General features: G+C 40.8%; 1 protein-coding gene across 3 annotated transcripts in view; it reads left to right on the top strand.

Annotated features, from left to right (window-relative positions):
* LOC147621224 (agamous-like MADS-box protein AGL19) overlaps positions 1-6,388 on the top strand; it is a 45,675-nt gene extending 39,287 nt beyond the window's left edge. For 2 of the 3 annotated variants that reach the window (XM_086823944.1, XM_086823945.1), the window contains exons 3-8: positions 4,066-4,159; positions 4,418-4,473; positions 4,592-4,691; positions 4,786-4,827; positions 5,685-5,851; positions 6,117-6,388. In XM_086823944.1, coding sequence (XP_086680070.1) covers positions 4,066-4,159; positions 4,418-4,473; positions 4,592-4,691; positions 4,786-4,827; positions 5,685-5,851; positions 6,117-6,216 — 559 coding nt within the window. In that variant the 3' untranslated portion in view covers positions 6,217-6,388. The remainder of the gene's footprint in view (positions 1-4,065; positions 4,160-4,417; positions 4,474-4,591; positions 4,692-4,785; positions 4,828-5,684; positions 5,852-6,116) is intronic. The other variant, XM_086823946.1, reaches the window with a different exon arrangement.
* The last annotated feature ends 13,720 nt before the right edge of the window (positions 6,389-20,108 follow it).

Raw genomic sequence — 20,108 nt, forward strand, 5'->3', positions numbered from 1 at the left:
ACAAAAGCCCCTTGATTTGCACTGCAATTTGCTGCAATTTTGCCCAAATGTGCGATTTTTCACATCATACAGCATGTATGAGTGCTTAATTGCACAATTACATCAAAAGCCCCAAATTTTGACATCCAATTTCCTGCAAATTGATCCTGATTGTGACCAATTTCCTGCAAATTGATCCTGATTGTGACCAATGTCACCCAATTTTGCCAATTTTGCTCAAAAATTGAGCAATTCGACACCTGTACCTGCTCAATTGTTGATTGTACTTGCTCAATTGCAAATCCCCCAAAAAAAATTGAGGAAAATACCTTGTAATTTCTAATTTTTCTTCAATTTGCAGGCTGAATTTTATTGTTGCAGGAAAAGGGGGTGATGATGCTGCTTCTGTTCTGTGCAGGTGGGGGGGGGGGGCGAAACTTGCTGATGTTGATGCTGATTCTGTAGTGGGGCTTGGGCTGGTCACAGACGTGGCTCTGTTTGGGCAGGCGAAGGACCAGACACAAGGAGTTGGGCGCCGTGAGGATACAGCCTCGCGAATATCTGGGAACACGTAGGAGTTGTTACGCTTAGGAGAAGGTGACGAGGAGCGAAACCCACACGCGATGAGGTCCGCCCGCCAGCCTGTCCGCCCAACGCTTCTTCTTCGCTCACTTCAGTGGCTCGCTACACGTGTTGCTTGTTGACGTCGCCTTGTGAATAACGATCAACGGCTGCTGCCTTCGCCACCTCCGCCTAGCTGCTGCGACTACGCGTAGCTCTGCCACGTCAACACTTAGTCGACTGTCTTCAGCTGCAGCCTGCGTAAGTTGCAGAGAGAGAGAGCCACGCTTGTGGAGGTCCCTTGCAGTTGGCGTCAAAATCTATGGCACAGCTGCTGCTGCCCCTGGCTACAACCGGCACGGTACCAACCTATGGCAGTACCCAATCAGCACCCAGCTATGGAAGTACTACAAGCTCTGATACCAGTTGAATGGGAGAGAGAAGAATTAGGGTTAGGTTAATTCATGTGTGGGAGACATACACAGAGAAGCAAGGGAGAGAGAGAGAGAGAGTTGTGGGGATAAGTCAACTCATCAAGTGATGAGTGTGTGACTCCCCTATCACACATGTATATTGCACTAGTACACATAGTGCACTTAGTACATTAAAAGTACTAAGTGTACTATGTACTATAACTTATGGGCTTGTACACACTATAAGGGTGGGCATTATGCCTTTACCCCAACAAACTATGCTTCTCCAACATCTCGAAAAGATGGGGGGGGGCGGGTGGGGGGTGAGAGGGCATGTTGCGCCATGCAAGGAAGTCCCCCTAGCTATATCCGATGAGGTCTTCAACATTATTAGGGGATGATTGGGCGTTCCCCGTAATAGTGGTAAAATCTCAATGGATGATAAGGTCATCTCCCTGCCTTGTGATTCATCCTCCCCCACCGCCTTCATAGACGCTACCTATGTTGGTCCCACCTCCGCCTTCTCAACAAGGCAAAGGTTTGAGTGTTTGCTGAGGCAAGACACTCTTGCCCAAGCCATTGGGGGTGTCTCTTCGTCTCTATCACATCTCTGAGAACAACGGCTAGCAAATATAGAGATTGCACGCACCATTATTGAGTGCAGTCTCTCATTCCATGTGCTCAAGGTAGATCAATGGAAGACAATGGGTAAAGCCATTGCGAATGTGGGCCCATGTGAAGAATACACCGGTATCTCTTACCATGACATTCACACACAGAGACTTGTTGATGAGAAGGAGAGAATCGATAGATCTCTCAATCCAGTGCAAGCAGCATGTGCAAGCAGCATGGTACAAGTATGGGTGTAGCATCCTCTCCGATGGATGGAGTCACTAGAAGAAGAGAGGCATCATCAACATACTTGTCTCTTGGCCTCTTTGCACATACTTTGTGCAGGGTGTGGATTCTCGAAAGGCGAAGAGGAAAACCTCAGGCACATTCATATATTGCCATATTAAGCAAGCCATCATGGAGGTAAGTTTCAAATTGTGCTCAAGTCTTTAAAGTTTAAAGTTTACCATATGTTATATGTGGCTATGTGATACGGTCATCACATCCATTCATGTGACATGTAGGTCGGCGGTTCGGAGAACGTGCTGTAAGTCATTACCGAGAATGCTTCAAATTGCCGTCAGATGGCGAAATTGCTCAAGGAGGATTATCCCTCCATAGTGTGGATGCTTTGTGCCTCCCATTGCATTGACTTTCTCATGGAGGATATGGGTAAGTTAGTGGATGAAGGAAGTAATGGCTGAAGCTACATCGATTGTCACCTTCTTCACAACAAAGGTGAAGGTGCTTGCCATGTTGCATGGACGTAGCAAGCTAGAGCTAAAGAAACCTTCATCCTCACGCTTCGCCTACATGTGGCACCTCTACGATGTGAAATCCCCCCTTCACCAAATAGTGGTCTCAACAATGTAGAATGAGTGGGATAAGCAAGAATCAGTAGAGGCCAAAGCCATGCAACGACTTTGTGTAAAGGAGGAGTTTGACAGTCAGTCCGCACTACTGTCATTGCCGTCAGGCCCTTCTACAGGTTATTGCGGATGATTGACATGGATAGGGCCTTCATGGGCATTCTTTTTCACTTCGTGAGAGAGGATATAGTGGAGTTGCGTGCTTCTCCTTCCATTGACGAGGAGAAGCGTGATGGTATGTTGGCCATTGTGGAGAAGAGATGGAAGTTGATACAAAGACCTATCCAAGCTCTTGCCCGCATTATTGCATCCGGCTGACAAATCGCCTGCACTCTTTACCAACATGGAAGATCGAGATTTTTTCTTGCCTAAAGCATTGCCGAGGGATTACAATGGGAAGTTCCTTAAGGATCCCATTAACTACAATGACCAAAGGAGGGGAGCCACGTTTGTATCTACTACCTGCTAGAAGAGGGAATCCCTTGTGAATTCTCTCTTCTGGTGGGAGACATTTGGGTATGTGCTCTCAAGCCTCCAAAAGGTGGCTTTGAGAATCCTAGCTCAGGATTGCTCTCTGGGTGCATGTGAGAGGAACTGGAGTTCCTACTCACTTGGACACATGAGGTTACAAAATCACTTGAGCACGCAACAGTTAGAGAGACTAGTGTATGGCCGTGCTAACTTGCACGATGCAAAAGATGAAATCGGCAAGATTGGTATAACTTACAAGTTATAAGCATTTAATTTAAACTTTAAAGACTAAAGTTTTCATTGTTCAAACTTAAATGTTTATTGACACTAGTTTCGAATACATTGAATCATTCAAATTTTATGCTCATGGCTTGTCGCTTGATCATTGTACAATGTAGGTGAATGTGGGTGTATTCATGCTCACAAGGGACACTCTTGAGAGTGTCAACAAAGAGCAAGATGAGGAGGAGGAGAGGATCTATGTATAGATCTATCGAGAGCTCGAGTCATTTGATCGACGACTTCCTCGCACTCATCGTGGATGTACGATTCGTCGTGCTTTGCGACACAGTGCACACCTATGTGCGGCGTGGTTTGGGTAGCTCGTCACCCGCTCTTACAGATGAAGATGCTCCCTTTGGCTTCTCACATTAGCTTAGAGAGCCCGAGTTCGATGATGAGGGTTCAGTGAGGCTACCATTGTGTCCTCTTTTCTTGAGGATGATTTCAGCGAGAGCTCTGATCGTGATGCCCCTTTGTATAGTCTCTCCTTGGACCTTGTCCTCTTTTTGTACTCACTTTTTTGTACTCGCGCCTAGCACACATCGAAGTTCTATCGGATATCCTAATTCATTATTCATCTTCGCTTATGTACTTTTGTTTGTCACATCAAAGCTCTCGAGTTCTCCCCTTGCAGTAGTGGCTTGGGTAGTGGTACCTCTACTATTGTTGAGTGGGTTGAGTAGGAGGCAGGGTGGAGTTCTCCTCCTCGCTGTCTTTTGAATGTTATAGCCAATTTGGTTGATTCCATATGACAATTGAGAGCCCAATGCGTAAACCGCAATGCCAGCACTCCTATGAGTGTCAATGTTTAAAATTAGTATTAACAAAGTTTGTTTACCAAAAGCCATTGTTTTCTTAATGAATTTTGTTGTGCAAAGCTATTTTTCCGATTTCAGCATGCAAGGCATACTGGAGCGGTACGTGAAGTGTCGCGCAGATTCGGAGGCCGCCGACGATAATAATTCCTCACAAGTGAGTCTGTTTTATGAAGTAAGAAATTTACAATTCTAAAAAAAGTAGAGATATGCCTGATGAAAGAGTGGGCTTGCAGAGCATCTTCATGTAGACTTAAACTGAGATTATTTGTTAGTTCAAAATGAGGCTTCTACAATAATCTTACTCATAATCATGCAGACTTTAATTAAGTTTTCTGAATCTTTAGTATAAGAATAAATTGATACTGTCGGAATCCACGGGAAAGAAGCCACATCTGATATTGTCCTGCTGCAGAATACCGGCACTGATAGGTTGACTGAATACACTGAGAAATTGAGGACCTTGCAAAGGTATGTGTTAGCGTATGCTATTTTTTCTTGAAAGTGGATCTAGAAAAGGATGAAAATAGCCATAGGAAGAATAATTACTGGCCTTGATTAACCTTAAAATGGACCTTACCCCGTGCAGAAATCTCATTGGTGATGATCTAGAGCGGCTGTCCTTGAAGGATCTCATCCACTTGGAGCAGCAAATCCATGAGAATCTGGGACGTGTTCGTGCAAAGAAGGCAGGTGCATCGTGCTATGCCCTTGACCAAGCGTTGTTTCCTATTTCTGTCTGATTTCTTGATTGAGAAGTTCGTATGTTTTTCCATTTTGTAGGACGAGCTGCTGCTGGAGCATCTCGAGGACATTAAAGAAAAGGTACTTAAAATCTGTAGTGTTAACGCTCCAAATCTTGAGGTGTTACAATAATTCCAGGTTTAAACGAATCAGCCCCTACATCCGAATATTACAGGGGCCTTTCACGTACAATGAATAGTGATCTCAGTAGGACCAACGGGTTACGGTACACATCAGATGTTTACTGCAGTATACATGGAGACAAGGTCCACCCGCCAGGGTGGTGTCGCTCTCTGTCATGGAGAGAGTCTGTTCTGGAGCTCGCGGAGATCTCAGGAGTTGTGCTCTCTCTGATGACACCACGTCTGCGAGTGGACAATACATGTCTGGCCTGGAGCCTCCAAGGGTTGTCAATTCCAATGGATAGGAGAGAGAGAGAGAGAGAGAGAGAGAGGGGGGGGGGTGAGAGAAAGGTTTATATGTGGTTGTGAACTGTATGTAAAGATGATGACCATATTGTGAATAGCTTCTGATGCAGCATGGGCCACAGAAGGTGTCCCAATGTGGTGTATCATCATTCAAGCTCTCCTTTTATTTTCTTTTTGTGTGTGTGTGGGGGGGGGGGGGGGGGGGGGGGGGGGGGGGGGGGGGGCACTGATACTTCCCGCATGTTGATAGGTTTGAAAAGTCCTAATTTTTATTTTGTTATTTATGTGTAACCTCCCTCCCTTGCACACAATCCTGGACTTGCACACAATCCTGGAGGGGTACCTTATTGGTACTGAGTGGTCTAGAATTTAGATACCACTAAGGTAGAGACTGGAAGAGATGCGTTTCCGTTAAGGGGATGGTTGCAATGAAGATAATATGTTCCCTTTCTTTGCTATGGGCACCGAGTATGCAGTGAAGATAATATGTCTCCTTTCTTTGCTATGTAGGTCAAGGATGCTAGGAAAACAAACAATGCAAACTCGAACTCTCTGGCCCATTTAGTGGACTCTTGTCCCTCAGAAGTAACCGGCTCCCGAAATTCGTATGGTAATGGTGATTGCACAGTGCGGAACGTTCAGGAGACTCCTCCGCCTGATGCATCACTCCAACTCTGGTGAGTTATGCATGATCTTGAGTTTTGAAAGGTTAATATATGAAAATGCTGCATTGGGTCAACCCTATTGATTAATGCTTGACCTCAGTTTACAACAAAGTCGTTAATTACTTACGGTGCCTCATCTCGAGTAATTAGACTTAACAGTACAGCTACAACAGTATCGTTAATTACTTATTAGGTTAAATGACTGCCCATCAGGTAACAAATGCATGATCTTGAGTAAGACTTAATAGTACTGCATCGTATTTGAACCATTGTGCAGGGTTGACTCAAGTGACAAGAGCAATCCTGCAAGCCTTCCTGTAGCCAAGCGGTCAAAAATAAGCGAAGACCTGAATCGACCACCAGAATGCATGGAGTAACTGATGATTATGAGAAAACTCTGACCTCAAGAGATATATGTAATTTTGGCGAAACCCGTTACCCTTTCGTTTGTAATTCCGTACCGTTATAGCAACCAAACCCCATACAGAAGAAGATATGACAACATATAGTAATGGTGTGAATTTACATAATTCAGTGCAATTTGCCCAACGTGTGTTCTCTATAATGATAACCTTGTTCATGGCTGAGTCTGCACTTCACCCCTCGAGAAGCATGAGATGGTTTATTTATGAAAATTTGTCTACTAATTTTTGTAGATAGTCTCATCGAGTTTTAGAGAGCATGAACTTCCAATCCGTGTGTGTGTAGTGTTAACAACGAAAAACTAATTTAAATTATTTAAAGGTTACCCGTGTGCTTTGAGAAAAAGCTTTTTATATATATGGGAAAGAATACATTTTTGCATATGGGTGTTCCTAGTTACCTTGTTTATAATTCATCGTGATTTTGTTGCTTACGCACAGATTGGAAAAGTGCAGCAACTCATCTACTCTAAGCCCTCTATATGAAAGTTATTAAATGTGTCGAAGATCCGTAAACCAAGACCTGATCTTCTAAAAATTTCCTAACCAGAGATCGTCGCTCTAGTGTTGGTTCACAAGATCAAACATCTTGGTTTAGCTGCACTTATATAGCAAGCGTGGTGAGTGTTTAAGCATTTCTTTTCAACCCTCTTGTTCTAAAGGCCGTCCTGCCTATAGAGCGTAGACAACCCGAGAACCTGGCAGTTATTGACCGCAAGCTGTCACTGAAGACGTTACATGGTCTTATTGGCATGCTTCTCAAGACTACATTCATGTAAAGAGTATGGGATTCATTAGACAGCCTACCACTTGCTACACTGTAGGGAAGGTAAACTAGTAGAAAGTGTTATGTTGTGGTGCACATTAAATGGAGTAGGGGATAGAGTTGTGCACTCAACTAGAGTCACTGACTCTAGCAAACAATGACAAGAAGGATACTATCTATGCAGGCATATTCAATACAGAAGTAGATATAGGTGGGAACTTCATGTACACTCAAAACAGTGGAAACATATCAATAATTGAACCGCAACTTCTTGGAAATTTCCAACACACTTCTAAAACCATGCATCCTAAAAACACACGTTTGTAATACACATTCAATAATTTCAGTAGTCCTCTCTTTGGCACTCTCAAATCAGTCCTCCCCCACCCATGACACTAAGTGCCATGAGATGTGAGAGAAGGGATCAAGGGCCACAAATGCACGTTGAATCTGGGCCGTTGGGTGGCAGACCGCCGCCAATAAGGGCCCGGTTGGGAGTAAACATGGGCAACCAAAAATTAAACATGGAAGGGCCCTTGAAACATGGCGAGGCCCCCAGTAGGATTTGAACTTGGGCCCGCTGGACAGGTAGGTGAGCTATCCAACACACCTATGCGAGCATGGTGTGAGCCCCCTTGTGGCCAAGGGTTCTTAAGCTAGTCTTTGCCCCCCCACCTAGAAAAAAAACCCGGCACCTGACCGTCCACCGGCGCGCCTGACCGTAATTGACGGTTGAGAACGCGCCTGCCCATCATGCATCTTCTCAGCCATTGATCCTTGTTCTCCCCCCTTATTAATATCCCGTTGTAGATAGTCCTGAGGCCCACCCACCCTCCTGTCACATTCCTCTGTGTGATGTCAAAAAAACCTTGGACCTGTGCTGTTGCATGTGGTCTTCATGCTTTTGGTGAGTTCCTCCATCATCATGACTTCGCATTTTGTGGATGGCAAGAACACCTTGCTTATCTTTATCCACTTGGAGTCCAAGGGATAAGGGAACTCCAACAACCTAGTAGTAATATCTTTGAATTAAGCATCTAGCAAACCACACATATACCTCCAACACATATTTCTCAATACCTTTCAATAAAGGATTTGGCAAACCACATCTATATCCATTTATATTTAACTCTGCAAGCTAACTTCCATGGAGTTTTTTGGCAAACCACATCTATATCCATATATATTTAACTCTTCAAGCTAACTTCCATCCGTAAACTCCTAGGAACCTCTAGCTACCCAAGCTCTCAAATTATGAATTCCAACCCAAGTTGCACTTGATGATGAGCTTCAAGGTGGGTTGGATTCACCAAACATTACCTCACAATTGCTTCTACGTGCATATATTTGAACAATCCCACAAAATAAACTACACTTGTCATACAATGTTTCTAATATAGAAAAGTGGTAGGTTTTAGAAAGGTTGAAAGATGATAGGGTTAGAGATGGGTAAAAATGTTGGGGCAGGGTTTAGTTAAAGGCCACTCACTCTATGTTTATGTAGTTCTCCATTGAAGTCTTTAAGATGTTAAGAACTATTTCAAAAGCATTCATGTACTTGATAGGGCCCTTCCCATGATAAATCTCTTCTCGTAATAATGATCATCCATATAGATGTCAGTGTGGCGGCAAAGATTCTTTCTTGTGGAGTTCATCAAATTGGCCTTTGGTGATGCTAGCTATGTGCAATGCATGCGAAACTGTCAAGCATGCAATTAGCAAAGATCTTTTACTTATGCATAAAGAATGAGGTAGAGAAATCCTTGCCAATCCTAGTTTGAGTGAGGATGCTTTGTGAGGAATGCTTATACAAGAGGATCCACGAGGTTTTTAACGTCTCAATTTATTAAAATTCATCCTTAATTCCTCACTTGGTTAAGGAGTGCTTGTGCAAAAGGATGCACGAGGTTTCAAAGAATTGCAAAGTATGAGTTCACTATTTTGATTGTGATCTAGCTACCTTAGCAGATTTCTTGGCCTAAAAGGAATATCAAGAGGAGGTAAACAATGTGAAGAAGTTAGAGAATGCTCTTAACCTAGAGATTATTTCATTACCTAATGTATTCACTCTTCATTTTGATGATGCATTTAGAATAATAATTAGTAGTGGTATTGTAATATATAATGATAAGATGCAGGAGATGCTAGTTGAGTCAGTAGAATTGTGCATTGGATGTGGCTGTTTTAGAAATGAGGCAAAGTATTATGACTATGTGGCTTTAAAAGTGGTAAGGATTTAGGGCGCATCTACAAAATCATCATTAAATGATGATATTGTTTACGAGTTAAAAATTGCATATTCTTCTGGATGGTGGTGTAAAGCAAGAGTTTAAAGATCTCGATAAGACTCAAATACTGCATCTATTGAGTAGATTTTCTTGCCAAGGAAGCCTTAAATGGGAATGTGTGTTCCTTGACTCTTGATAAACGATTAGAATCCCTGGTTGATGTATTTTGTGTGGTGTTCTTTCCTGCTAAGCTTAATAAACAAGGTAAACATAGATTGATTTAAAAGGCAAAGGAGTATGAATTGTTTAATAATAATCTTCATCACATTGGAAAGGATTCGATTTATTCAGGGGTACTTGGTTCAAAGAGGTAATACTTGCATGCCGTGAGGGGCTTCCGTAGTTTGCATGAGGCCACATCCAAAATTTTTGTTGCATGGGATATCGATCCACTTTGCATAAAAATGAACAATGATAAAAACTTGCCATTATACCGAATGTTGTGGGGTAAAAGAATAGATGGATGGTCAATTGCATCTAGTGCATGCACGTGTCTGTTTTAGAAATGAGGTTTGGACTTTGTCGGTGGAGGCTACAAACACATGACTATACGAGAAAAGTGAGCGAAGGCACTAGTTATAGGTTTGGAGCTCTTGTGCAGACTGTTTCTGATGAAGGCCAAGGCCTCTAAAGAGACTTCATCAAAGATCCTTTTATTGAAGCTAGAGCATCCACATTCATTCTCTTTACTATCCTCGGTGCAATGGTATGGCAGAGAAGACTTATCTTATGCCAGATCATAGCCAACAAGATGGTAATAGATCACTGGAGAATGGTTTGACATATCAACTTTGTGAGCATGCCACACCACCTATAACGTAGCTGCGACTGGTTTCTTCCCTTCAAAATTAACTATAACGAGCTTGAGATTCCAAGTCTTAAGGCTACACTTCATGACCAATGGGGAGATCACACACCGTTTGGCTCAAGTGAGGAAAATGGTGGGCGATTAAATTATTCTCTCCTCTATTTTTTGCACACCAAAATAATATAATTCATATAGTGAGCTTGAGAAAGATTTTGAGCTAGGTATACTAGCCTCTATTTAGCTGATCCGTGCAATGTGCAATATTTATATGGAAAGAGACCATAGGTACGTGATTCAACACCATATATAGGTGATTCAATTAAAATGTTGTGAATACTTATCTTATTTTTGGACTGTGAAGTCAAAAAACATTTCAAATATAGACCTTACATCAACAATTAAAATGGGTTAAAAAGTTATATCTCCGATACATTAGAACTAGTTCCAGTGGAGCAATACATTAGAACTAGTTCTTGTGAAGCCATTGGATCATTCCATTCTTGCATCTTGCGTTCTTCCTCCACTTGGACACCTTACACCATCTCAGCTTTGAAGCTTCACAATAGTAGTTCGAGCTTGAATGGAATTTCCACAAACGTAGCATGCATCCTTCTTGCAACCCTTCCTGATTAGACAATATTATTTCCTTTAGATAATCCTTTTTTGTATTCAATTGAATGTGAAAGTTTCAAAAACTATGAGCTTGATACATACTTATGTTCTCAGCAAATGTCTATCTCATTTTGTAAGAGCTAATAACCATTCAGACGGATCCAATATGACTCCATGTATACTTGCAATGAAACACATGTATGCTTCCATGTATAATCATGATAATGGTTTGGAAGGATAGTGCAGTTAAATGGAATCATCTACTACCTTAGGGATTTACACCAACCATCAAGGTACTTACACAAATTACCATTGGGTATATACTTACCTTCTACCTCTATTGTAGAGCGGAAGCATGGGAGGGACAAACCAAGCAGAAGATGTTCTCTCTCTCTCTCTCTCTCTCTCTCTCTCTCCTTCCTAAAGTCCATATCTCTCATCATCATCAATCTCTAAGGGCCATCTTGATAAGCTTAGGATTGTTGAAATTGAGAAGAATACCCGCCTTATTGTCAAACTCAATGGAAATAATGCATCATAGATTCTTTGTCAACACACAATGGAAATGAAGGAGAGTGTTAGGAAGACCTAGAATACCACACCAACTTGAAAGTGCAGCATGAAACTTAACCACGAACAAACCTTGCCCGAAACACATCTTCTCATTTCTCTTCCCCATGATTAAGTGCTTCCTTGATAGGTTCAACTCAAAGCTTCTCCATTCTCTGATCAATCCGGTGAGACTTTTGCAGCATCTCTCTAGTTTTTTTTTTGCCAGATTTCTTTTTTTTGATATCGCATACCTCCTCAAGTTGTTGCAGGCGACTCCTCCGCTTCCAACCCCTTCATGTAGTTTCTATTCCCAGCTTTAGTTAGAAGCATGCCCCACTTGTCAGTCCTTCCCTCATGATTAAGTGCTTACCATGCAGTTTCTATATTCAGCTTCTACATGGTAGAAGCTCTTGTATGATTCTGGCGGCTGCCACCTTCTTAGATAGGATTTGGTTAAGGCGATCATATTACATTTAAATGGCCTTAGGCTCCGTTCCCACCTTATACAAAGGTCCCCCCTAAGGTTTATTGCTAGTAGCTTTAGCTGTACCAATATCAAAAGGATGCAAACTATACATACTCCCATTATCATCACATCTCAAGCAGTATTATGCAGGCTAACAAACTATATGCTATAGACTTTATACAAGATGCAATATGTATAGACACCTCTCATTTCACAAGCTTAGCAAAAATCAAAACCATGAGCACACCTTCTATGGCAAACCAACAAAAACATACACCACTACTTCTTTTGACATAGAAAAAAATTACTAGAAAACTCCCAACATAGTTTGCCCCCCTCAAGCCTAATAGATCATTCATGATCAGCAGTCTCGAAGTAAACAAAACTAGTAGATCCATTGTTGAGTCTTCAACTTCTTCAATTGAAGTCACCACATCAGCACTATCATTTATAATCATCTCATCTTTTACTATTGTCATCAATCTAGCAAAATACTTTTTCAGCCTATACCCATTCACACGAGATTGATGTGGAGCACCATCAAGATCTACTAGTTGATATGTGCCATTAGGAACTTTGAGCATCACCAAGAAGGGGCCTTCCCACTTGACTCGAAATGTTTTCTAGAAGGTATGATCAAGTTTACTATGATACCTTAGAACCATATCACCCTCTTTGATTCCCTTGTCTTTAACTTTGGCATTTGTTTTCTCTTGATTAACTTGCAATACTTGCTCATAGTGCTCCGAAGGTAGTGACTTATCCAATTTCAATTGCTACAAATACAAAAGCCTTTCTTGGAAGCTATAAATTGGCTCTTCACTAATCTTATACACAAACTTTAAGGTTGGAATTTCCACTTCAATAGGAAATAAATCCTCTTTGCCAAAAACCAAATGGAAGGGGGAGAATCTAGTACCTGATTTCACTGCTGTCATATATGCCCATAAAGCACAAGGTAGCTCCAAATACCAAGTCTTCACATGAATTTGACACATCTTTGTAAGGATCTTGATTAATTCACCATTAAACCTCTCATTCATTCCATTACATTAAGGATAAAAAGGAGTAGTGTACTTGTGACATATTCTGTGACATATTCTGAACTTCTTGCATAGATAGGCAACTATTTCTCCTCTGAAAGCTGGACCCTTATCAGAAAGAAAATCCAATGGTGTGCCAAAATTACAACATATTTCCTCATAAACAATTTTACTAACATCCTTACTTGCAATCTGTTTCACAACCTTTGCCTCTACCCACCTAGATAGGTAGTTAACTGCAGTAAGAATGTAACATTCACCTCTTCCTGTCATAGGTAATAGACCCACTGCATCAATAGCCCATTTTTCAAACACATCATAAGCTAAAATAGTGTTGCGAAGCTTTGATTTCAGCAGCCTATTAGCCATTCTTTGACATTGTAGGCATGATTTACACCAATGATGCACATCTCTCTGGATGCTTAGCCATACATATCCTTCCTGCAAGATTTTATGTAAAGTAATTTTTGTAGCAAACTGTCCACCACATGAGCCTTCATGATTTTCCTCTAATATCTTGTAAATATCCTCTTTCAAGGTATAATTCTTATCTCAGGGGGGTCACTCACAGAAAAATGTGAATATCACGTGCGTTCAATAGAAGCATATTTTTAATTCATGAAACTTACGGAAATATATTTACATAAGGTTATTATTTAAAAAATTTTAAAAAAAATTTACAGATTCATAAAGAAAAGGGGATATTATATGGATTAAAAAAAATCTCAGATAAGGGATTTAAAATATAGACCTTGAACGCACGCGATAGGGGTATTCTACATATAGTGACCCTCCCGAGATTCTTATCAACACCAAATCAGCCCCTTTCATCAACAAAACATTACCATGAAGAATACACTTACCAGCTCACTGCATGAAAGCATACTTCTTTAAAGGTTCCAAATTTGTAGGTATCATGTCCATTTGTAAAAAATAAATCTCTTTGATCTGAGTCTCCCTTGCAGAATACAAAGGTGAATCAACGCTCAACATATAATTGTCCAATCAAAGCTTAAGCAGCAGCATGTGCTTCTTCATTTTCACTTCTATCAATATGCCTAAAACTCCAAGTTTCAAGTTCTTTCAACAACAACTTCATAACTTGAAAGCACATATTTTTCAACTTAAGATTTTTACTTTGCCACACCACCCCAAGTACTTGTTTTACCACCAAAAGAGCATCACCTTCTTACTTTCCGAATTCCAAGTTGTAGACAAGTATGTAACCCCTCTTCAAGAGCAACATATTCAGCTTCATTGTTGCTTTGGGCTATTAGCTTCACACCTTTTTTGCTTTTACTAAAGTACCTTGTCGATCATAAATAACAATGCCTCCAGAAGACTCGCCACTTTTCCTGTAAGAACCATCAAAGAACATTAAGAAAGCATTATCTATATTAGGTGCTTCTACATGTTGCTTTTTCACCATATTGTCTTTGATTAGAAGAGGACTCCCCTTATAGGTAAGTAAATAAACTAATGTAGCCCGTGTGCTCTCCTCAACAAGAAAAGAACATTGAAATTCTTGTAGTTTCGCAATCCATATCATCCACCTCTTTGACAAGCTTGAACTATTGATCAATTGTGGCAAAAGATAATAGTTGGTGAGAAAAGTGAAAGGTTTAGGAAAAAGATAATAGCTGGTGAGAAAAGTGAAAGGTTTAGGAAAAAGATAATGCCTAAATCGTCATCATGCATACAACACACTCACCATAACCAATTCCACCTCTGTATAACTCCTCTTTGCCTCTGTTTTCACCCTATTGGCATAATAAATAGTCCTCATGTAGTGAGAACCTTTGATTTTTTGTAAAAGCATGGCACCTATAGCACCTTCACCCACAAAAGGATTTACATAAAATTTCTTATTCCAATTAGGAACTTGCATAGAGGGTAGTGCACCAATAACCTCTTTCACCATTTGGAATACTTCTTCACACTTAAGAGTCCACTCGAAGGGGTCATATTTAGCTTCCTGCTATAAAGGATAAAGAAGCTGAGAGGATAAAGAGATAAACCTTGACATATACTTCACCTTTTGGGTAAAAGTAGCCAACTGTTTTGTATCCTTATGTGATGGTAGAAGTATCAAAGCCTTCACTTTATATGGATCGGCTACAATCGTGTTCTCAAAGAGCATATGCCCCAAAATCTTCACTCTAGGTTGAGCAAGATGACACTTCTTGGGGTTGAATTGACCTCCACAGTCATCGTACCTGAAAAAAAGCCATCTCCAATTTCGAACAATGCTCAAACTTGGAGCTATAAAGGCAAAAGTAATCAATAAAATCTTTAGCAAACTTCCCAAGGAAGGGATAAAGTACCCAATTAGCCTGCCTTTGATACCAAGCACAACCATTAGAGAGCCCAAAAGGAAGGACACAACAATAACAAAAGCAACTCAATGTGGTGTGACAAAAGTGGTCTTTCTATGAGCTTCAGGAGCTATGGAAAGTTGAAAGTAACCTGAAAAGCCATCACAAATGCTATACCTCTCATATCCTGCAATAGAATCCAAAATATCATCCAACAAAGGTAAGGGATAATGATTCCTTTTCATAGCTACAATTTAATGGCTTAATGTCCATGAAAGCTCTTCATTTTCCATCCCTTTTAGGTGTAACAACCACTGGACTTACCCATTTAGCTGTATCAACTGGATGAATAAAATAAGCTTTGAGTAGCTTATCTACCTCCTCCCTGAATGCATCCAGCTGTACTTGGCTCATTCTCCTTAACCTTTGACCTATGAGTTGAGATCCTTCCTTGAGATCAATGTGTATTTCATCACCTTTCTTTAAACCCCCTAATTTCCTGATAAGAAGTAATAAACAAATCAAGAAATTACTCAAGCATTTGTAGATACTCACTTCTTTCAGCGCTAGTCCATTCTATACCCAGCATACTTTGAATCAGCTCCTTCTTTAGATTTGCCTCTACCTTGGACTGCATCAACTCCTCAATTTGTTCATACAGGCGTGACACGTCCTCTGCTTCAAAAGCTTGAACTCTCTTCTCCCTCTCATCTTTAACCTCTTCAAAGAACAAGGAAGATACCTCACCATCACTAGCGCTGCTAGAGTTTGACTCATACTCCTCACCTTGTGTTTCTTCTTCTTCTTTGGAATCTTGTTCAGAATCCACTTCTTCATCATCCTCAGCATACAAAGGTTGTCTTCTTACCATGTCAAAATTTTTCTTATCTCCCTTTCGGTTATAAAGAGTAATAGTACCACATCCCCAATTTTGAATTGCCTTGGTTTCTTGTAGCCATAGTCTTCCAAGTATAAGAGGGAAAGCACCAATACTTGCGGGCATAACATGACAATTAACCAGCGTTTTAACTCTAAATACTTCCACTTCAAAGATATTTATAACCCCCAAACACTCTATTCTAGATTGATTGGCCAATCTAATCCTGAAACTTGATGAGTGCTTTGTGACATCTAGCCCCAAATTGGTCAGTGCACAATCTTGAGTGATAACACACACCTGTGCACCAATGCATCAATTGGTGAGTGCACAATCTTGAGTGATAACACACACCTGTGCACCAATGCATCCTCTCTTATGCTAGGTATCAATTGTAGGGCATATGCCAGGCAGCTCATTCAGTGCTAAAACTCACACAGAATCTCTTTTTATTGGATTCACTACACTCTTTCATTGTCTCTTAAGATTGGGGCATATTTCCATGAGTTGATCAAAGGTTATGTCAGGATTTCTACTCATTAGATCAGTCCTTAAACTGTAATTTTGTCGTCCCTCTCCCAATGGAAGATCTATTACATTGTAATGTCACCTAGGTCTCCTCTTCTTCTTCTCTTTAGCACCATCCCCTTCATCCAGCTTCCCTTTCTTTTTTCTAGGACTTGCACCATTACTTCCATGTACTCTCATAGTCCTCTTACCCATAGGCATCATCAAGGCATCCTCCCCGACTTCCTCCAAATGAATCACACTCACAACCTTGGTCTTCCCTTTCTCCTCAGTAGTGAGGCAACCAAATCCTGGATCTCCCTTGATCTCAATTGCATAATCTTGAGCTCAATTTGGTAAACGTGAAGGCAAAGGAAACATATCACCCATTCTCCTTGGTTTATCACATTGAGGGCTTTTGTGACCCCATTCCCCAAAATTGTAGCACTAAAACATCTCCCCTCTTCCATTCATGCCCCTGCCTCTACCACCTAATGCTATTCTAGAATTGCAATGACCATGACCATAGCCATAACCTTGGCCTCTTCCACCACCCATCATATTTATACTAAGATTTTTCATTAAGCCAATCATCTCATGCATCTCTTTACGAAGATCATCTCATCTCCTCCTCAAGCTGCATTACCTATTCCTTGAGAAGCCTGTTCACCATGCCCTGGTAAGAAATCTTGGTTTTTCCATTAGCTTCACCTCAACCTTGGGTTCCGTAGCTATCCCAAACTGATTCAACTGCTCTGCATCTTCCATCCTTGTTTTTTGCCACCTCAACTACCTCTTCAAAGCTTCTTGGTTTCTTCAACTCCACCTTCCAACGCAAGCTTCTTTTCAAACTACCAAGAAACTTGTCTTTCTTCAACATGGAAGGGGGATTTTCAGCTCCTAGGGCCACACACCACTTCTCCCATGACTCATTGAACTGCTTCACGAATGAATGCATCTACACTTTGGTCTTCACTCTACACAAGACCCTGTATTGCATGCCATAATGTCTCCATCCTCCACCTTCCTAAATCTCTCCAAGAATGCTTGCTTTGCTCCATCATATGTAACAACTTGAGGAGGTTGAGCAACCTGCAATTGGGCTTCATACTCCCTCAACCAGTTCCTTGCATCTCTCTTCAAACAATACTATAAGATCCTCAACACCATTATTGGTTCCTACTTATCTGCAAGAAAACAAGGAAAGTCCATCTTCTCCACAAAACCTTGCCCAAAACATATCTTCTCATTTCTCTTCTCCATGATTAAGCTCTTCCTTGATAGGTTTAACTCCTCAAAGCTTCTCCATTCTCTGATCAATCCAGCAAGATTTATGTAGAATCTCTCTAGTTTTTTTGCCATTTTTTTATACCCCATACCTCCTCTAGTTGTTGCAGGTGACTCCTCCGCTTCCACTCTCTTCATGCAGTTTCTATTCCCAGCTTCAGTCAGAAGCATGCCACTTGTCAATCCTTCCCTCATGATTAAGTGCTTACCATGTAGTTTCTATATTCAGCTTCTACATGGTAGAAGCTCCTATACGATTCTGGCGGCCACCACCTTCTTAGATAGGCTTTGGTTAAGTCTTAAACCTTATCAAGATCATATTACATTTAAATGGCCTTAGGCTCTGTTCCCACCTTATACAAAGGTCCCCCCTATGCTTGATTGCTAGTAGCTTCAACTGTACCAATATCTAAAGGATGCACACTATACATACTCCCATTATCATCACATCTCAAGTAACATTGTGTAGGCTAACAAACTATATGCTATAGATTTTATACAAGATGTAATATGTATAGACACCTCTCGCTTAACAAGTTTAGCAAAACTCAAAACCCTGAGCACACCTTCTATGGCAAACTAGCAAACACCTACACCACTACTTATTTTGACATTAAAAAAATTCACTAGAAAACTCCTAATAGTGTCGTCCGTTCTCTTGGACAAAAGCATCGCTGCCTCCTATGGAGACTTACTTGGCTGCACAAACCTTGGCTCAAAATAATCCTATAGTTGCCTTTGAATCTCATTCTTCTGCGGTTTGACTAAATCGTTAAGGTTGTTTCACATAAGGCAGAGTACCAAGCAATAACTTGATAGCATGATTTGTGCTCCTTTAAGGAGGTAAACCATCAGAAACCTTTAGGCAAATCAGTTGGAAACCCATCTGCAAGTTGATATTTGATATCCTTGGATGCACGAGCACTATTGTGCACCTACCTTCGATGTAACATGATGTTTAAGAGATTAGTTCTCTCCTAAATGCTACGTGGTTGAGGTTAGACAATAGCAATATCATACTGAACAGAAAGCATTCTTAACACCATAAACCAGCCTAAAAGGAGTACAACTAGTAGAAGAGCTAGTATGAGGACATCTATAAGACCAGAATGCAACATGAATAATTGTCCATGCAATCACTCCCCACGTGAGCATGCAGGGAGTACTTGGATCCATTCTGAAAAGCTGAAATACATGCCATTATATCTAATGGGCCTTTTGAAATTTCCAAAGGCTCTAGGAAATATAAGTGCTGCACAGGGTCACAATCGATAGCTATGGAGGGTCAAAGATTGGCTTATCCATTGCATCTTCACTTCATTTTCACACCAAAATGTTGCTTGCAAATGGGTCAATTGACAAGAGGGCTCTCTTTGCCTAAATGGAGGAAAATAGTGATTTTCCTTCATGGTCGTTCTCTCACAAAGGTGGTGAAAGAAGTAAAAGGAATAAGAAGAAGCTAATTCAAGAGGGAAACCTACAAGAAAACCTATTCAAGCAAGCATCATTATGATACGAATCCAATAACATACAAGAAACCTAGAGTAGGGAAGAGAAGAGCTCACAAGCATCATGAATGAATCCAATAGCATAAAAGAAAGCAAGAGTAGGGAAGACAAGATCTCACAAGTGTTCTATTGCAAGGAAATGCTTTTGTATTGCTTAGTGTCAAAATTGACATACACAAATGCCTAGTTTTCACACTAGGCTAACCCAACTTTAAAATGCTTCAGCCACTATTACTATTCTTAATTAAGTATATACACAGACAAACCTTCTTTATTTAGCATGAAGCTCAAGGTAAGAACACTTTATATGTTCCAGTGTTCTTTTTCAAAAGATAAGCATCTGGTGGAGCAGGTGAAACCATGTTAACCTACAAAATGGTATCCTCTTTCATAATGGTGTGATCCTATCCTTGCGTCATGAAAATTGGCGCCGAAGTTACTATTAGGGTGAAAGTATGTGGATGGCCTAGGATACACCATGAAGTTGGTATGAAAGGTTCAATGGTATGGTTTGTGACCAATCTCTAGAAATCAAATGTGGGGTATATCAGTCATCATGGTGGTAGGTAGCTTGTGTCAAGGTGGCATGAAAAGTATAGGTGATTTAGAAGTCCTTCATATGCGAGGCCTCTTTTGGTTGTGGAAGTGTCTTGGACCCTTCAAAATTAGGTAGCTGGTAGAAGTGGTCCACACCCCTTATTATTTGTGGAATGAACACTTGAACAATAATGCAATGTTGTGCATGGGTAGATAGTAGTCTGGATGTTCTTAGCATAACATGATATTATACCTTCAGCACAGACAGAAGGTTCCTACTA

Source organism: Cibotium barometz, chromosome 30 (assembly GCF_041138505.1).
Source record: "Cibotium barometz isolate CiBa-2024 chromosome 30, ASM4113850v1, whole genome shotgun sequence".
NCBI lineage: Eukaryota > Viridiplantae > Streptophyta > Polypodiopsida > Cyatheales > Cibotiaceae > Cibotium > Cibotium barometz.